The sequence below is a fragment of the Onychostruthus taczanowskii genome, unplaced genomic scaffold, assembly GCF_017590055.1.
Source record: "Onychostruthus taczanowskii isolate IOZ18803 unplaced genomic scaffold, ASM1759005v1 scaffold61, whole genome shotgun sequence".
Classification (NCBI taxonomy): domain Eukaryota; kingdom Metazoa; phylum Chordata; class Aves; order Passeriformes; family Passeridae; genus Onychostruthus; species Onychostruthus taczanowskii.
The window spans coordinates 217,432-235,229 of record NW_024503790.1 but is presented as its reverse complement, the minus strand read 5'-3'; the positions used below and the strand labels follow the sequence as shown (position 1 = coordinate 235,229).

At 52.8% G+C, this 17,798-nt stretch overlaps 2 protein-coding genes across 2 annotated transcripts in view; one reads left to right on the top strand and one right to left on the bottom strand.

The window, feature by feature from the left end:
• The first annotated feature begins 4,304 nt into the window (after positions 1–4,304).
• HTR6 (5-hydroxytryptamine receptor 6) lies at positions 4,305–7,726 on the top strand. Its single transcript, XM_041419817.1, has 3 exons — positions 4,305–5,210; positions 6,719–6,877; positions 7,135–7,726. Exons 1-3 carry the CDS (start codon positions 4,488–4,490, stop codon positions 7,525–7,527), a joined length of 1,275 nt encoding a protein of 424 aa, XP_041275751.1. The 5' UTR covers positions 4,305–4,487; the 3' UTR covers positions 7,528–7,726.
• A 2,121-nt stretch (positions 7,727–9,847) lies between these two features.
• TMCO4 (transmembrane and coiled-coil domains 4) overlaps positions 9,848–17,798 on the bottom strand; it is a 37,148-nt gene continuing 29,197 nt past the window's right edge. Inside the window, exon 14 of the mRNA XM_041419816.1 lies at positions 9,848–11,004. Within this exon, the coding sequence (XP_041275750.1) occupies positions 10,678–11,004 (327 nt within the window). The 3' untranslated portion in view covers positions 9,848–10,677. The remainder of the gene's footprint in view (positions 11,005–17,798) is intronic.

Here is a 17,798-nt window from a genome sequence, read left to right as displayed (position 1 = left end):
CACTGAGCTCAGCTCTCATTGCGCCCCTCACTGAGCTCAGCTCTCATTGCGCCCCTCACTGAGCTCAGCTCTCATTGCGCCCCTCACTGAGCTCAGCTCTCATTGCGCCCCTCACTGAGCTCAGCTCTCATTGCGCCCCTCACTGAGCTCAGCTCTCATTGCGCCCCTCACTGAGCTCAGCTCTCATTGCGCCCCTCACTGAGCTCAGCTCTCATTGCGCCCCTCACTGAGCTCAGCTCTCATTGCGCCCCTCACTGAGCTCAGCTCTCATTGCGCCCCTCACTGAGCTCAGCTCTCATTGCGCCCCTCACTGAGCTCAGCTCTCATTGCGCCCCTCACTGAGCTCAGCTCTCATTGCGCCCCTCACTGAGCTCAGCTCTCATTGCGCCCCTCACTGAGCTCAGCTCTCATTGCGCCCCTCACTGAGCTCAGCTCTCATTGCGCCCCTCACTGAGCTCAGCTCTCATTGCGCCCCTCACTGAGCTCAGCTCTCATTGCGCCCCTCACTGAGCTCAGCTCTCATTGCGCCCCTCACTGAGCTCAGCTCTCATTGCGCCCCTCACTGAGCTCAGCTCTCATTGCGCCCCTCACTGAGCTCAGCTCTCATTGCGCCCCTCACTGAGCTCAGCTCTCATTGCGCCCCTCACTGAGCTCAGCTCTCATTGCGCCCCTCACTGAGCTCAGCTCTCATTGCGCCCCTCACTGAGCTCAGCTCTCATTGCGCCCCTCACTGAGCTCAGCTCTCATTGCGCCCCTCACTGAGCTCAGCTCTCATTGCGCCCCTCACTGAGCTCAGCTCTCATTGCGCCCCTCACTGAGCTCAGCTCTCATTGCGCCCCTCACTGAGCTCAGCTCTCATTGCGCCCCTCACTGAGCTCAGCTCTCATTGCGCCCCTCACTGAGCTCAGCTCTCATTGCTTCCCTCACTGAGCTCAGCTCTCACTGTCCCCTTATTGAGGCCAGCCCTTATCGTCCCCTTCTTGAGGCCAGCTCTCATTGCCCCCCTCCATGAGGCTCTGGGGACTCTGCACAGGCTGGGAGAGCAGGTCTGTGCTCTGGGAAGTGGGAGAGGGTTTTCATTAGGCAGGAATTGCCACAGTGGAGGGGCTGGGCTGACCAGGGAGGGCCTGACAGGGCTAGAGGTGCTGTGTGTTACTGTAATGTTTTTAGGCTGTGAAGAGTCTTCTCAAGGAAGGGAGCCAAGCAAAGGTGGAGAAACCTGTGGTGGTCACTGAGCACCATCACGGGGCCCTTTTACTGGTGTACAGTGGAAACAAGCTGGATTCAGCAGGGGGCTGTTCCTGTAAACTCCAGGAGCTGCAGTTCAAGGTGTTTGGAGCAGGACATCTCCACCTCCATTCCACACAAGATGAGCTCCAGCAGAGGCAAACAGTGAGGGCTGGTGTGCAGATGAAACCATAAATCGAGGTAGTTAGCCTGGCTCTGCCCAAATTTAAATCCAAGGAGCCATCCCAGTTACAGCCTGGAAGGACATCTCAAGAGAACATTGCACAACTGGATGTTTCTGTGTTCAGCCCTGGACTGCCTGGATGTTCTCACTGAAGTCTCTCAGCTCCCAGTTTGACTCTGCCTGTCTCATCCTTTTTTTTTTTTTTTTTTTTTTTTGTCATGTTGACACTTGGGTGGCTGTTGACAACCTGGTTTTGCTTTCCCTGCCAGTGGTACTGCAGAACAGAGCTGGTCCTGGAGTCCATGATCCCTGCAGATGTGTCCAGAAATGCAGCACAGGGAGAGAACACAGACAGGCCAGGACAGCTGCCAACATGGAGACACTTTTGCAGGGACAATGGTAGGATCTGGTCTTTATTTTAAGGCAGGTTTTTTTTTTTAAACACATTTTGTTTCAATCAGTTCAGATTCACTGACCCAGCAAACACATCCAAACCAAGTGTACAAATCTTCCATGTGTGGAGGATGTGCCGTAGATGTTGGGAAGAGGCTGCCCAGAGCAGCTGTGGCTGCCCCTGGATCCCTGGAAGTGTCCAAGGCCAGGCTGGGTGAGGCTTGGAGCACCCTGGGGTAGTGGAAGGAGGGTGGAATGGAATGAGCTTTGAGGCCCCTCCACACCCAAACCATTCCATGACTCCATGATTCTGACCCAATCTCCTCCTTAGAAGCAAAAGCTCTGGAGACAATCTGGGATGTTCCTCGTGTGCAGCAGGGCTGAGAAGCAAGGCTGGCTTTGCACTGTGGCACCACTTCCTCACTGTGCATCCAGCTGGGAGAAGTCTGTGCTGCTGCCTTCACTCATCCTGCTCAGGGTGGGCTCAGGGTGGGGTTTCTCTCTGCTCCCAGCACAGATGGGAGATGAGGGTTTCCTGGAGCAAAGGCTTTTCTAAGGAAACCTCCTGCTGCAATCAGAGCATCACACGTGCTGCTGCCCTGGGACTGCTGCCAGCACACTGTGACACTGAGGTGGCTGGGGAGGTTTGGCTGGGAGCATCCAAGGAGAGGGTCCTGGGGCAGCAGAGGGAGGGCAGAGCCTGTCCTGGCACACAGGTGACAGCAGCTGCTTTCCCAGTGGCAGCTGGACACAGAGATCCTGGGGGATAACTGTGTGTGTTTGTTTGGGTCCCTGCCTTCCACCTCCCCATGCCTTGCTCACAGATGGTTTCCAGGCCTGGAATGCCCATTCAGGCACTGGGAAAAGCACAACAAATTTGTTGGAAAGGTGACTGGAAGAGCAGGACGTGGTAAAGAGGCTGATTTCTGTCCCAGGGTGGGTGGCTGGAGTGCAGTGTGCACAGCTGGCTCTCACCCACACATCTGCAGCACAACTGCCCAGGGAGGCGTGTTAAGGAAAGCTTTAGTGGGAACTTGGGGAGGAATGGGCAGCAGCTGGCAGGGCTGGGAGCACAGGGTGGGTGCCAGGAGCACACCCTCAGTTCTGATCTGTGCTGGAGCCACTGCCCTCAGTCCCAGTCTCCCCAGCAGAAATCACAGCCATTTGTTGGGAAAACCCCACCTTTGGGCAGGTGGGTAATTTAAAAACCCCAAGCAGTCCCTGCCCAGCACTCTGAGGTATTTGCCCTGAGTGTGGAAGGCTCAGCAGCACACAGAGACTCAGAAGGGCTTTCTGAGCTGGCTCCTCTCACATGTTGCCTCCCACTTGCTAAAGGGCAGGTTGCTGTGGGGCCCCCCAGGATTGCCCCTCAGGCAGGGAGCTGTGCTGCCCTGAGCCAGTCCAAATTACCCAGGAGCAGAGGGGCCAGGCTCTTCCTTGTCTCTGCTCCTCCATCCCTGGCTGCAGACTGCTGGAAGATCTGCTAGCGAGTCCTCTGGCTGCTGCCTGAGGGCTGTTGTGTGCAGCTGATTTTTTATTAGACTTTGCAAAATTTTGCTTTTTATCACCCAGTGTGGAGGATGGAACCTGGAACTCGGAGCTGCCGGCTGGGTTTGGCCACTGAGCTGCTGGCTCAGGTGTCCCCAGCCAGGGCTCCAGCGCTGGCACAGATGGCAGGGATGGAGAGCACGGGGCTGTCTCTTTAAGGCAGAAACGGGAACTCTCTGGCTGCCACTTTGTGGAGTTTAGCCCAGCTCCCTGTTTTCATTAGCGCTTCATTTCATCTCCTCCTCTCCCCCCAGCCCCACCTCCTCGATCGGCATTTCTGCATCCTTTGTGTGCATCCACAGCAGCAGGTGAAAGTCGGGCTGGCACCTGCACACACCCACTCCCACACCTCCCTGTGGGCTGGACGCTCCTCTGCCGCGGGAGAGATCCCTTCCACCCTCCGGATCTTCCTCCTCGCGGGCGGGCTTGGCTGCGAGCATCCCGGTCCGCGCTTGAGGCTGCCGTGCCGCTCCTGACGGCTTTGGCTGCAGCAGCTGCAGCAGCGGAGGAGCTCTGGGACCCCGGGGACAGAGCGCTGCAGGGAGCCAGCTCAGCTGGGGGGCGACAGCTGAGCCTCGGGGGGCCGGAGCATTCCCAGCATTTGGAGCATCCTGGAGTCCAGAGCATCCCCAGCGTCCAGGGTATCCTGGGTACAGAGCAGCCCTGGCATCTGGAATATCCTGGGATGCAGAGCATCCCCAGCATCTGAAGTGCAGAGCATCCAGAGCATCTCGGTGTTGTATTATTCTTTGGTCCAGTGCATCCAGAGCATCAGGGTATCCAGAGCATCCTGCCATCCCTGGCATCTTGGGAGCCCTGCCTTCCAGCTCATCCCCAGCATCCAGAAGCAGCATCCAGAGACATCCCAGAGCAGGGGGATTTACAGGAACTGCTGTGAGTAATGGGGAGGGAACCTTGGTCCTGCTGATCGGCTCCTGGGAATGTCACCCTGCCCTGAGTGCCAGTGAAAAGAGACAGTGGGGGAAGAGAGGGAGAGGAGGAGGAGAGGAGAAGGGAGGACAGACACAGAGTGGAGAGAGATGATCCTCCTTCCCCAGCCCCGGTGATGATCACGTAGCACAGGCCACGCTGGAGAAGGTCCCCAGCCCAGGGCCAGCCCTGCCCCCGGCTCCTCATGGAGGGGGACCTGGGGGCCCCCAATGCCAGCGTGCTGGGGGAGCACTCCCTGCTCATGGGCAGCAGCTGGGTGGCCGCCTTCCTCTGCTTCATCATCCTGCTGACCACAGCGGGCAACTTCCTCCTCATCCTCCTCATCGTCACGCAGCGCTCCCTCCGCAACACCTCCAACTACTTCCTCGTGTCCCTCTTCATGTCGGACCTGATGGTGGGGCTGGTGGTGATGCCCCCGGCCATGCTCAACCAGCTCTACGGCCGCTGGGTGCTGCGGGGGGACTTCTGCTCGCTCTGGGCCTCCTTCGACGTCATGTGCTGCAGCGCCTCCATCCTCAACCTGTGCGTCATCAGCCTGGACCGGTACCTGCTCATCACGTCCCCGCTCCGCTACAAGCTGCGCATGACGTCCTGCAGGGCGCTGGCGCTCATCCTGGCCACCTGGACCTTGGCCGCGCTGGCCTCCTTCCTGCCCATCAAGATGGGGTGGCACGAGCTGGAGTTCGAGGTGCAGCCCCTGAACGTCACCGGCCGGGGGGATGAGGACCAGTGCCGGCTGCTGGTCAGTCTGCCCTACGCCCTGGTGGCCTCCTGCCTCACCTTCTTCCTGCCGTCCGCCGCCATCTCCTTCACCTACTGCCGCATCCTGCTGGCAGCGCGCAAGCAGGCCGTGCAGGTGGCCTCCCTGGCCTCCAACGTGGCCACCACCGATGAGGCCACGCCACAGGTAAGGCGCCCACAGGGATGTTGCTCTGGCAGACCCCACAGTTTGGGTGCCTGGGCTGTTTCTGCTTCCTGGATGGCCTCAGGGTTGGAGCCAGCTTTGACAACTGCAGGGAGGGAGATTTTGGGCAACATCCACCTCCCTGACATCCTCTGAGGTGCCCCATGCCTCGTCCCAGCAATGGAGAGCTCTGAAGCTGCTCATGAGCACAGAAACAGCGTGAGCAGAAGCAGAGAAATAAATAAGATTCAGGCAAAAATGCTCAGCAGTGCAAAATAGATGCAGTTCCCCCCTCTCTTGGTTGGCGTCATCCCCGAGGGGTTTAATCTTATCTGACTTTCCACTCACAAATCTTGGCCATGGTGGGTGTGAGACATATGGGGGAGAAGGATTTTAACTAATAGCAAATGCCAGATTCCCGAGAGCACCTTATTTTGAACAGAAGCTTCTATTTTTGTTACCTGCTCTATAACAGGAGCTGCCAAACCCCTCCTCGTGTGCTCGCCGGTGGAACCGGAGTGTGTGGGTTTTATAACAAAAACGTGGCTGCACTTGTTTGTATTTCTCCAGGAGAAGGTAATTGCCACTAAATCTAACAGCTTTAATTCCCTGTAATAGGCTTTATTGACCTCATATCCTACAGGGAAAAGGCAAACTTAATTGCCTTTAAATACCTTGATTGAGTTTATTCTCTCCAAAAGCAGAGCCAGGACTCTGGCCAGCTCTCCCACACGTGATAAGCTGCACCAGACGGTCAAATGAAAAGGAGAATTAAAGAATAAACACACAATATGATAAAGTGCTTATTTTCTCACAGGGTGCCAAGTTTTTGGACTCCACAGAGTCAGGGGATGTTCAGGGCTTTGCTGTGCAAGAGCAGCATCCATCCCCCTGTCATTCAGCTGAGGCCCAAAAGGTTCCTTGAAGACCCAGATTGGCTGAGGAACAAGGTGTCAGCCAGGGAACCCTCAGATTCATCTTTTAACCTTTTCATCTTCATCTAATTTTAGAGATTTTTGTTCTCTTTTTGGGCCAGAAGCTGAGTTGCAACAGGGCATCATTTAATTACAGGGGAGGGCTGAGACAATCACTTAATTTTAGATTGCAGGAGGGGATGGAGGACTGGGTTATGGTGTTTGGAGGCTGAAATGTTTCATGTCCTCATTTTAAAACCATAATTAGTTTGCTGCTGTAATCAGCAGCTGGAGCTGCCTGTTTAGGACAGGCTTTATCCTCATATGGACTGAGCTGGGTTTTTCTCTAAAGAGCAGCCTAATGACAAACACGCTATTTTACAGTAAATAAAATCATACCCTCAGTGTTGAGGGTTTCTATTGCTTCCCCTTCCTAATTTGTGCTTCAGCGGTGTGTGCCCAGCTCCCACCCCTTGGAGAAAGGAATTACTGGCAGGGTTTTTGCAGGATCTGGAGCACCAAATGCCACTTTTCTCGGGCAGAGGCCAGTGCTGCTGCCAGGGAGAGTTGCCCACTGCTCCCTGTCTCTGGCCGCAGGTCCCACGCACCCCGAGCCAGCCCCTGGCTGGCAGCGAGAGCAGGAGGTTCACCAACAAGCACAGCAAGAAGGCTCTGAAGGCCAGCCTGACCCTGGGCATCCTCCTGGGCATGTTCTTTGTGGCCTGGCTGCCCTTCTTCATCACCAATGTCGCTCAGGTAAGAGCCTGTGGGAGCTTTGTGCTGGGTTTCCAGAAGCTTTCCCTTTGGAATCCAGGTGGGTTCAATTGGAGGCACCAGGTCTTGCTAGACCTCCGGGACCAAGGATGCAATTCCCCAGGGAGCAACAGCAAGGAAAAAACCCTACAAAGGGGATTTGAAGGTTTCCTCTGAAAGGGGAATGTTGGTGTGCCTGGGAAACCTCTCTGGGTTGGGGCTGAGGTGGGAGGCTGCTGATCCCTGCTGTGCTCCCCCAGGCAGTTTGTGACTGTGTCCCGGCCGGATTCTTCGATGTGCTCACTTGGCTGGGCTACTGCAACAGCACCATGAACCCCATCATCTACCCGCTCTTCATGAGGGACTTCAAGAGGGCCATGGGCAAATTCCTGCCCTGCTGCCGGCGCTCCGCGGAGCCCCGGCCCAGCGCCATCTCCCTGTCCATGAGGAATTCCAACAGCGGGCCCCGCGCTGCCACATCCCTCAAGAACGTCCTCACCCTGCAGGCTGAGACCGACTCCATCGACTCCGGGGCACCGGGGAGCGAGCCCAGGCTGCTCCCGGCACCGCGGGGCCCCGGCGCCCGCTCCGTCAGCCTTTGGGATGCGGAGCCCCCGGACACGGAGCTGCAGCTCGGCACGCCCGTGGCCTGAGCGGGCACGCACAGCGCTGTGTGACAGGAAGGATCCCCGGGCCCAACACAAGCCCTCTGGGAGGTTTGTGGCCGATTTGCCGCAAGCCATCTCCCCAGTTCCCTGTTCCAGCACACAGTGCAGTTCACGGAAGGGATGGTGGCCCCGGGCGCTATCACAAGGAGGATCAAACCGTGCAGAGCCAGGTGTTGCTGCTGAAATAACCAGCTTTGTCCCTCTCTCTCTTTCATCCCTCCTGTGCTCACCACCACCACCATCCCCTAACCCTTCCTGCAGCCTTTCCATCTCTGGCGAGTCTGAACCTCGGATTCCAGACTCTGTGTCTCACTAACCTCAAGCCAAGGCTTGGCTTTGCACACACAGAGCTCAGCAGATCTTCTCCAAGTGTACTGAGGGGAGTGGTGGAAAAACATCCTGTGGCTCATGGGCAAGAGGTTTAGAGCTGCTTCAGCAGGAACACTGAGGTTTGGGGCTGCTTCAGCCCACGGAACATCACATCTTCCTGGAGCTGGGGCTGGATCTCCTCCCTGGAGTCCCGTCTGTCTCAGGTTCCTGTCACACAGTGCGCTCCAGCTCAGCGGCACCGCCGTGCCTTGTCACGCAGAGCTGCACTGCGGGGGTTGAGTTTTGTGCAGAATGTCCAACACTGATTTTTGGATGTTCAGTGGGGGTGTGGGGTGCGACTCACGGTGGCTCCATGCGTGTCTCGCAGTAGTAATGGGATCAGCTCCTCCCACAGGCTCCATCCCACAGCTTCCCACTCCTGCACAGCACCATCTCGCTTCCCTCCGACAATTCATCATGTCCTCGATGATGCAGTTAGAAAATACACTTTTCCTCCCCCTTCAGATAAGAATCTAAAGGAAAATTGTATTTTAAATGACAATGCCAGCCCCCTTCCCAGAGCCATAAGCAGAGGGAACACTGAGTAAATGTGACAAGTGGGCACTTCAAAAAATCAATAAAAGGAATTATTTTAGTAAATTCTTTCTCAAGTGCCTTTGGGCTGGCAGCTAGCTGCTGTGCCCTCCCTGGACCCTTCATTCCAAGCCTTCTGCCTAATTCCAAGACTGTTTTCCTGGAACTCCCTGATACCCAAATGGACACAGAGCATCCCCTGGATACAGGATGCTGGAAGAAGCAGCCACACACCAGGCCACTTTCAGTTTTCTTTCCACGTTGCCCACAGTTCTTCCAGAACTGAACAGGAGTTTGTATGACCAACCCAGCATTTCTTTGCCACAAATCCCTTGGGAGTCAGGGATGAGTGACTGGGACACCCTGAGGGCTGAGCACAGACTCAAACCTCAAACTGTTCAATGCATTTTGCTGCAGATGGAGCCTGGGGCTGGTGTTGAGCACCCAGATCAAGATGAGCATCTTCCCACAATGGCTTTATATAAATACAAGCTTGGACTACAACCCAAGTTAAAAAGGAGCAGAAAAAGGTACTGTGGAGTCTGGAAGTTTGTTAGGTACCAAATCAGCCTTGGGAGATGGACGGAGAGAGAGAGGGAGAGTCACCTCTTCAAGCCAAATGTTCAAAAGCAATAATTCCTTCCTGTCTCATGCAGGCAGTTCTGTGTAAGCAGGTGTTTGCTTGTGGACAAACCCTCAGATGAGCAGAGGAATCCCATCCCAACCCTGCAGCCAATGGCACCACCAGCAGCTGGCTGAACAGCCCCATCCCTGTGGGACCCCACAGCCAGTCCCTATCGTCTCTGCAGTGAGTCACCCCTCCAGGTCAGAGCTAGGCAGGTCTGAGCCCCTGGGATGCTGGATTTAGGGAGAGGAATTGCCAGGCACTGCATCCAAACCATGGTGCTTTGCTGGGTCACAGCATCACCCCCAAACCCAGCTGTGTCTGACTCCATGAGGAATGATCTGCAGGTAAGGTTTGCAGGAAGCTGGGAATAGGAGGGGGGATTAACATGGCTGTTGGGTCAGTGGGGAGGAGGAGGGGGAGAACCCTGTGTGAACAAAAATTGGAAGGTTCAATCTCAGTATTTTCCCTCATAAGTCAACAGGACCCCCCAGACAGAGGTGGGAGAGTTTGAGCCCTCCCTTGTGACAAAGCATAAAACCCCAGAGGGGGTGACCCTCCTGCCACACTCCTGCCTGGTGCACTTGCCTGGGCTCAGCAGCAAAACTGGCCAGAAAAGGGGCTTTTATGGAAGATGTGGATCATTCCCACAAGGCTCTGGAGCTGTGCTGGCAGGGGATGTAGAGCTGGGTCCTTTCCTCTGCTCTGAGACTGGGGATGAAGAGAGTGGAGCCAACACATTTTTATGGAAGGACGTAGAAATCAAACAGATCCACGTTTATTCTGTGCTAAGTATTGGCTTTGTTCTAAGCCAATTAAAAATATGTCTGGATGGAGCTTTTAAGGCTGGAGATGTCTGTGGGACACAAAAGGAAAGTCAAAGTGGGTTGCTGGCTTGGAGAACTCGGGAGGAATTTCCATAAACCATCCAAAACCCCCTTGGTTTTCCTGCTGCTTTCCTCCAGGGTCCCAAACATGTTTCTAACAGGAAAAGGGCCTCCAAGCCTCCAACACTCACCAACGTCAGCCTGGACAGAGGGAAACTGTCTTGGAGATGGGAAAGTGCCTGAGCCCTGGCAGCAAACCTGCAGCAGGCGGGGGAAGAAAGCCTGGCAGCCCGAGCTTTTACCCTCCTGGTCAGCAGAGCTGGAGAGCAGATCCAGATCCATCCAGAGTGGGGCAGGTAGAGCCTGGAACACACCTGAGATCCTTAAACCAATCTCATCTCCAGTGCAAAAATGGTTTTAATTTCCTAGTAATGAACCCCTCTCTGTGAAATGCTTAAAATCCCCTCAGAGCCACCTGCTTCCCTCCCCTCAGTCACAGCAGGGACACGGTGCCGAGGGGGGCAGCTGCTTCCTGCAAGGATTTGGACGGGATCTGTCTCGGATTCCTGAGGAGCAGTGCAGCCTCCGGCAGGAATCAGCCCCCTCCCGCCTCGGGGAGGTGCCGTGGGCGGCTGCTCCAAGCGCTTTGATCCGGTGCCACGCCAGTGCCACGCTTTTCTCCGGAGGGGCTGGAAACTGCAGCTGCAGCTCCATCCTCTGGGAATCCCAGTGCCACGGATGTGCTGACAGCGGTTTTTGTGCTGGCTGAGCAGCTCTGCCCTAATTTGCTCCCTTCCCCACTGCCTGGTCCTTGCTGTCTGTGCTGTGTGAGCAGTCTGGGCAGGGTGGCAAAGGTTCTCCCAGGGCAGAGCTGGAGGAATTTTGTCGGTGAGCACAGCTGGCTGGGAGAGCCTCACTCCCAGCCTCGTTCTCCTCTTTCCTGGTGTTTTCCTGTCCCCGAGCCTCGCTGCCTGCTGCCTGCTGGGATTTCTTGGCTTGAGGGGAAAAAAGACTGCCCTTCTCTTCCAGCTGGCATTCCTTGGTTTTAATGCCCACGGCTTTTAGGATCGTGTCCATCTGCTTCATGTAGTCCAGGTGGCCATTTACCTGCAGGGAACAAGAATCCTGTGAGGGGGAAAGCCACAGGAATCCAGCTCAGCCAAGTCCTTCATCCCAACAGCCACCACCACCGACAGACTGGGGTTTGGCTCTGACAGATGGAAAGAATGAGGTTGGGGAAAAAATCACAGAATCATGGAATTGTTAAGGTTGGAAAAGATGTTTATGGTCATCAAGTCCATCATGTCAAGGCCACCACTAACCCATGTCCTGAAGTGCCACATTCACATGTTTTTTGCACATTTCCAGGAGTAGTGATTCCACCCCTGGGTAAGTGCAGGTGTCCATCGACCAGCCTGAAGTGGCTGCAGTGTTTGGGGCACTCTGGTGCTGGATGACTTTTCCTCTGAGAGGTTTAAAAGCCTGGCTGAGTTCCACCCCCCAAATCCTGGGTGCCAGGAGGGTAAAGGAGGAGCTCTGCCATGGGGAGAGACACCCAGGCAGGAGAGTTCTCTTAGTTCAGTTGCCTGCTCTTGCTAAAGGTGTCCTCCCTTGTAAAAGCCAAGATTATCTTATTTAAATTAAGACGGAGTCATTAAACCTCACACAACTCCCAAGATGAGATGCTCAGCTGGAAGCTGCACTGATCTATCCCGCCCTGTATAAAACTGGGAGCCCAGGAGTTATGGGTTCATATACCAAATAAAGGTCAACAGTATGTGTAAAAACCCAGACAGTTTTATTGTAAAATGAATTCCACGACAAGATATCCCTTTCTGAGATGGAAGTTGGAAACTTTCCTTCCAATCAGGGCACAGGAGGAGAGGAAATCTCCTCTCCACATGATTATTCTTGATGCTAAAGCCACGTGGCTGGAGAGGCTGAAATTCCTTCCCCATTCCAGGTGTCCCAAGCGCTTGATGTACCAACAGCATCTCCAGATACTGCAGCCTCTCTGGTAAATCCAGCTTTTAGCAGTTTAAAACTTCCTGACCCAGACAGAGACCTGTCTTGACCTTTTGTTTTCCCAGACATTGCTAGTAATTAGGGAATTTTGACATCAGGGAATACCCATAACCCCAGTCCCAGGATTCCTGCTTCTCTAAGCACAGGGATGACACCCCCAGGAAGGGATGATGATGGTAAGAGCTTTTCACAGAGCTCTGTAAAGACCCCAGCCCTGGGCCCTCTGCTCATCTCCTGCTTGCTCCTGCCTGGTGCCAGAGCAATCCTTCAGCTGCCCTGGCAGTGTCCAAGGCCAGGTTGGACAGGGCTTGGAGCACCCTGGGATAGTGGAAGGTGTCCCTGCCATGGCAGGATGTGGCACTGGATGGGCTTTAAGGTCCCTCCCAACCCAAACCACTGTGGGATTCATGGCTGTGCCAGCACCAGGGTTCCTAGCACACCTCTCCCAAGGCTGAAGACAGCCTTTTCCCCCAAATCCAACCCCCTGAAGGTGTTTGTGTGAAGCAGCTTTGGAGGGGCACATTTGGCTGCACTGAGGGCTTGGAGCAAACGGAAGGATTTAATCAGCTCATCAGGAATACCAATATGTGACTTGAATCCGTCCAGATGGCTCAATGGGCTCTGGATGTTTTGAACAGATTAGTTAATTAAAATAATTAACCATGGAAGGCCTGGGAGCTGTGGACATTGTCCTCTGGAAAAGTACAACCCTTTTACTTCTCAGTCAGGGGGGCTGGAGGAAGGAATGAGCATGGCCTTGGGCAAAGTGGGCAGACACAGGAAGGAATTTGGTTACTGGGAGCAGGGGCTGAGGGCTCTTGGTTTGCTGCATTCAGAACCTCTCCAGTCACACCATCTGCCTGCCCTGCCTTGGGAATGATCAGCCTGTTGTTACTGAGTCATTAGTCAGAGAGAACAAATTTCCTCTGCCACCCTAAGGACTGATATTCTTTACTCCTCAGTATCCAGCAGCTTCCACTAAAAGAACAGGGAATTCCTCTTCCCTGAGCACCGTGATCCCTGAGAGATGCTGGGTATGAGCCATTCTGAGGAGCTCATGCAGCTGAAAGAAAAGCTGAGACCTCGTGAGAGTCTGTCCCTCTTGCAGCTCTGCTCAGTCTCTTCCAAAGAAACTCACTCCTGTCTCTAGGATAGCAGAGGAGAGGATTCCATAAAGCTGGACCAGAGCAACCCTGGAGAAGGGTAAGAGGAGGGAGGACGCTTCTCTGCTGCACTGAGCCACCAGCAAAAGAACAGCAAAGAAACTGTCTTGCCTCTTTAAAGCCATCCTGGTGGGAAAAGCCAGCAATTCCAGCTCACTAAAGCCTGTTTTCATCTTCAGTCTGAAAGCCTGAATTCCTCTGCTGGGCAGGTGGTGCTGGAGATGGGAGGGGAACACCTACAACATTGTCAATAAAAACTTAAAAGGCAAATAAAGAATTATATTTGTCAGAACAAAGTGCAGGGGAAATTTAGGACAAAAGGAAGTGTGCTTGGCACCAGAGCAAACACATTTTTGCTTGTTGTAAGGAAAGCAGTGGGGTGGATTTATTGGGATTGTTTAGGTGACTTGCCTCAGATATATTTGGTTGACTGATCCCAGTCAACCATTTGACTTTATGGTTGCTTTGGCTCACTGGGAGCCACGAGCCAGGTGCCTCTGGCACTGCTGCTGCAGGACTCCAGTGCCACGCTGGGGATGTCCACAGGACAAAGCTGATGGCTTTGCCCAGGAAGATCCATCAGCCGGTCAGCTCAGCATGTTTGGAAAGGTTTTCAGGTGCAAATCCACCCAAAAGCATCAAAAAAGTCCCTGAGAACAACCAGTTATGGCAATTAAACTGCCAGGGCAGTGTTTTTGTTGGATACAGAGGATTAACAATCCCAGCTTCTCTCCAGTTTGACCGCCAGGAACTCGGCGTGTCCCAGAGCAGGTGCTGCCAAGGGAAGGGCAAGGAAGGGCAAGGAGAAAGGAGCTATTCCCCAGAATGCCAAGGGAAGGGCAAGGAGAAAGGAGACATTCCCCCGAATCCTGGCTCTCACTGACTCAGGCACAGGCAGGACTCAGTCACAACACGGCTATCACAACACTGATGTCACATCAATGACGTCACAGGGACAAGCTCGGTACAGCAAGATAACACTTCATTGCTCACTCCAGAGCCAAGAACCTTCAGATCCCGTCCAGTGTCCTTCAATAAAAGTTCCTCCACCCATCCCAAGCAGCCAGCACAGGAGTGCACATGGCTGCAAATGCTCTGCAGGGCTATGGAACCGTCAGAGCTCAGCTGAGTGTCCCTTGCCCCTCTGCTCCCTGTGGGCAGGGGAAGGACAGGGCAGCTCAGCTGGGCCTTCCTCCTGCTCCCCCTCAACAAACCCCCCATGGATTCACAGGGAATCACTGTGGAGGCAAGCAGTGTGGTGGGGAATGCACAGGTCACTCATACACCTGAGGATTTAACTGCTTTGATGTGTTTTAAGCCCATCAAGTCCACAGAGCAACTTTATTCCACAGCAAAAGATCCTCTCAAGTTCAAACACCTCTGCAGAGCTTGGTTATCTCAGCAGGAGCAGCAACAACCTTGGAGGGGATCCTTCAGGATTCCCTTTTGGCTAATACTGTCTGTTTTCATAGCAAATGATATTTTGTGGGGGATGAAGGAGTTCCTGGAGTGAGCTGAAGGTTCTGGAGCTCAGTGGACAGTCACAGCTCACCTGCCAGGAGCCCTCACCTGCCCTGGGTGCCACACACAGAGTGAAACCAAGCAGCAGAGCCAGCTCAGCCCCTCTGGGTATTGCTATTTTTTACTCTCCCTTTCCCAAAGCTACAGTGAATGTGATGTCCAGGAGAAGCACTGGAGTCCAGCCCTGCTCTGAACTGAACTGCCAGGTCTGGAGCTGTCGGTGCAGAAGGGAAGGAGCTGAAATGTCTCTGCTGCTTTCAAAAATTCCTCAGTTCTGGATGCTGCCTCAGAACCCACACAGCCCAAATGGTGGCACAGGCTGATGGATTGCAGGGCTCCCAAGCTCTGCCAGGCTATCCCTCAAAATCCAGTCAGCTCTGCCAAGTTGGCAGGCTTCTTTGGTCACAGATATTCCCACATGTCAGTGAAAGCCTTAATTCTGACTGGCTACATCCTGCATGACAGAGGGCATCCACAGAATCCCAGAGTGGCTTGGGCTGCAGGGCAAGGGACCTTGAAGATCCTCCAGTTCCATCCCTGCCATGGACAGGGACACCTTCCACTGTCCCAGGCTGCTCCAAGCCCTGTCCAGCCTGGCCTTGGACACTTCCAGGGATCCAGGGACAGCCACAGCTGCTCTGGGCACCCCGTGCCAGGGCCTCAGCACCCTCACAGGGAAGAATTTCTTCCCAATATCCTATCCATCCCTGCCCTCTGGCAGTGGAAGCCATTCCCTATGTCCTGTTCCTCCATCCCCTGTCCCCAGTCCCTCTCCAGTTCTCCTGGAGCCCCTTTAGGCCCTGGAAGGGACTCTGAGCTCTCCCTGGAGCCTTCTCCTCTCCAGGCTGAACAATCCCCTCTCAGCCTGGCAGAAAATGTCCTGGGTTTTCCCACAGTTTTCTGACAGCTCATGGCAAAGCCCTGATGCTGCCTGGGCAGAGGAGCTGGAAAACCAGAGACAGAGCAGATTGCACATCAGGAAACAGAAAACATTCAACATACCTTGACACAGGCTGTGCTGAATGTAGTTGGAATAGGAAAAAAATTCTGTTTGGATCCTCAGGAAACAGTGTCAAAGTGAGGACGTGAATACATCCAATAATTCAGAAGCTACAATTTAAATGGATTTATTTAAAAATTTATTCAATTCACCAATTGAATTTGGCACCTGCAGCAGTAGTGCATCCTGGGCACCAGCAGTCCTTGAGAAACCAATAAAAATGTATTTGAGGAAAAACTGATACAGCTGAATTTATTTTGGAAATCTTGACAATGCCATTTGCATTATTCCTCTTTAATGTTTCTATTTCTGCTCTGCCAAATTGAGGGAATAAAGACTTATTCTGCTGAGGCTCAGAGGCTTTGCTTTCACATCATCCCTTTGCACAATCACAGTCCTTGTGGACAGAATAAGGCATTCAATTCTTATTTTTCTTCTAATTTCAAAACTCACTTGACTGGTAAAAGTTCTCCTTTCATTGCAGTGATATCTTTTTAGCCAGACTGTAATTTTTCCCTGCAATCATCTTTCAGCCACAACAGATTGATCCAGTCATTGTCACTTCTAGGGTGGTAATTGAGGGATGTTCCCCTCAGACACCCTCAGGCAATTCGACACCAAGGCAAGAGTTTTTTCCAAGAGTTTTTTCCATCAAACTTTGATATGTTTTGTGATCAGTGTTGAAAATTCTGAGTAAACACTGGCTTTTGCTGGATTCATCCATAGCTGAAAATCTCTGCCAGCTTTATTCTCAATTTACCTTCAGCAATTCCAAGAGGAAGATGGAGAAGAGTAAAATACAGAATATAACAAGAAAACCTAGGAAGCAAATGGAGGAATCAAATTCTGGAGATCTAAGGGACAAATTGAGAGCAGCTGTACATTAGTGACAACAGACAGCACAAAATTGGGAATTAATATTCTGAATTAGTAAAAGAGTCCTTGAAAGAGTTTCAAGGGAAATGTGCCTTCACAAATGTCCCTCTGTTGCCAGTAATTCACACCAAGCCATCCCCCTGAAGGAAACAGCTCTTCCATTTATTTTTCAACTGTTTTTGGAGCTGCTGTTGACTATTTTTTGTTGACGCTCTCCCCAACAACTGCCACTCGTTTATAAGGTAGCTACACTTAAATAATAATTTTTTGGTGCTAATCCAAGTAAAATTATTTAAATTCAATGGTTTAAAGAGTGTTTTAAAAGACCCAGTATAAACTGTGCATATAATTATCACTGGGAAATAATTTGGACATAATGTCTTGGGCCATGGAGGACAAGAGATCCCAAAATAAAGACTGGATTGATGCACTGAATTGAAGTGTTCCTAGAAAGAGCTTAGGGGATCCAGGTGTCTGCCACTAGAAACCACAGCAGGCCACTAGTGACCCAAAATACTGGACATATTGATTATGGAAAAATCTTCAGGATTCCTCACAAGAACACTGAGATGAGGTTTGGTGTCCATAACCAGAGGGATGCATCAAGACCAGCCTGAGGCAGAGGGTGACTCCTGTAACACCCAAAGGGCTTGTCACCCTTCCTCTCCCCATCCTGTTCCAGGAACACACAAGATTTGGCAGCTCAAACATTACCATCTCTGCTGATTTCAAACCAGGTTCTCAGCCCAACCCCACAAAACAAGGTCACCTGAGATTAACTAAAGGGATTTTTGCTGATTTTGGGGACAATGACCTGTTCTGACTCATCTGTCATGAACTGATGGCAGTAATGTGTCTGGGCAAGAAGTCTTGGGCATTTGGAAAATTCCAAGAGCTGTGGAGCAGTGCCAAGATTCCAAGAGTGTGGAGCATAAATCCACCTCGTGGGGATCTGCAGTAGGTTAAGCCCTCCCCTTCCCCCAGTGTCACCAGGGCAGTGACACCTTCGTGGTATTTCAGTGACATTCAGCTCCTATCAATAATTCAGCTGCTCTAATTGCAGCATCTCAAACACACGATGTGCACAAGGTGTCAGCAAAGTCAGCCTTCCCCCTGATTAACACTTCTAATTGGCTGTTGCACTGGGATTTTGTTTCCATGTTAGCTGAGAAGGTCAGAATGGGAGCTCAAAGGGAGCAGAGAAATAATACAGAATCAGTGTTCATGTTCCAGCAGAAGACAGGAAATTAAAAGCTGAATTTTTTATCCTTAATTCACCTGCCTGGGCTCTGTGTGGCCATTTCTGAGGAATCCAG

Bases quoted from the DNA above. Each gene is read 5' to 3' on its own strand.
- HTR6 (XM_041419817.1), top strand. From the start codon at position 4,488: ATGGAGGGGGACCTGGGGGCCCCCAATGCCAGCGTGCTGGGGGAGCAC. The intron at 5,211-6,718 runs GTAAGGCGCCCA...CTCTGGCCGCAG, and splicing joins CCGATGAGGCCACGCCACAG to GTCCCACGCACCCCGAGCCA. The intron at 6,878-7,134 runs GTAAGAGCCTGT...GTGCTCCCCCAG, and splicing joins TCATCACCAATGTCGCTCAG to GCAGTTTGTGACTGTGTCCC.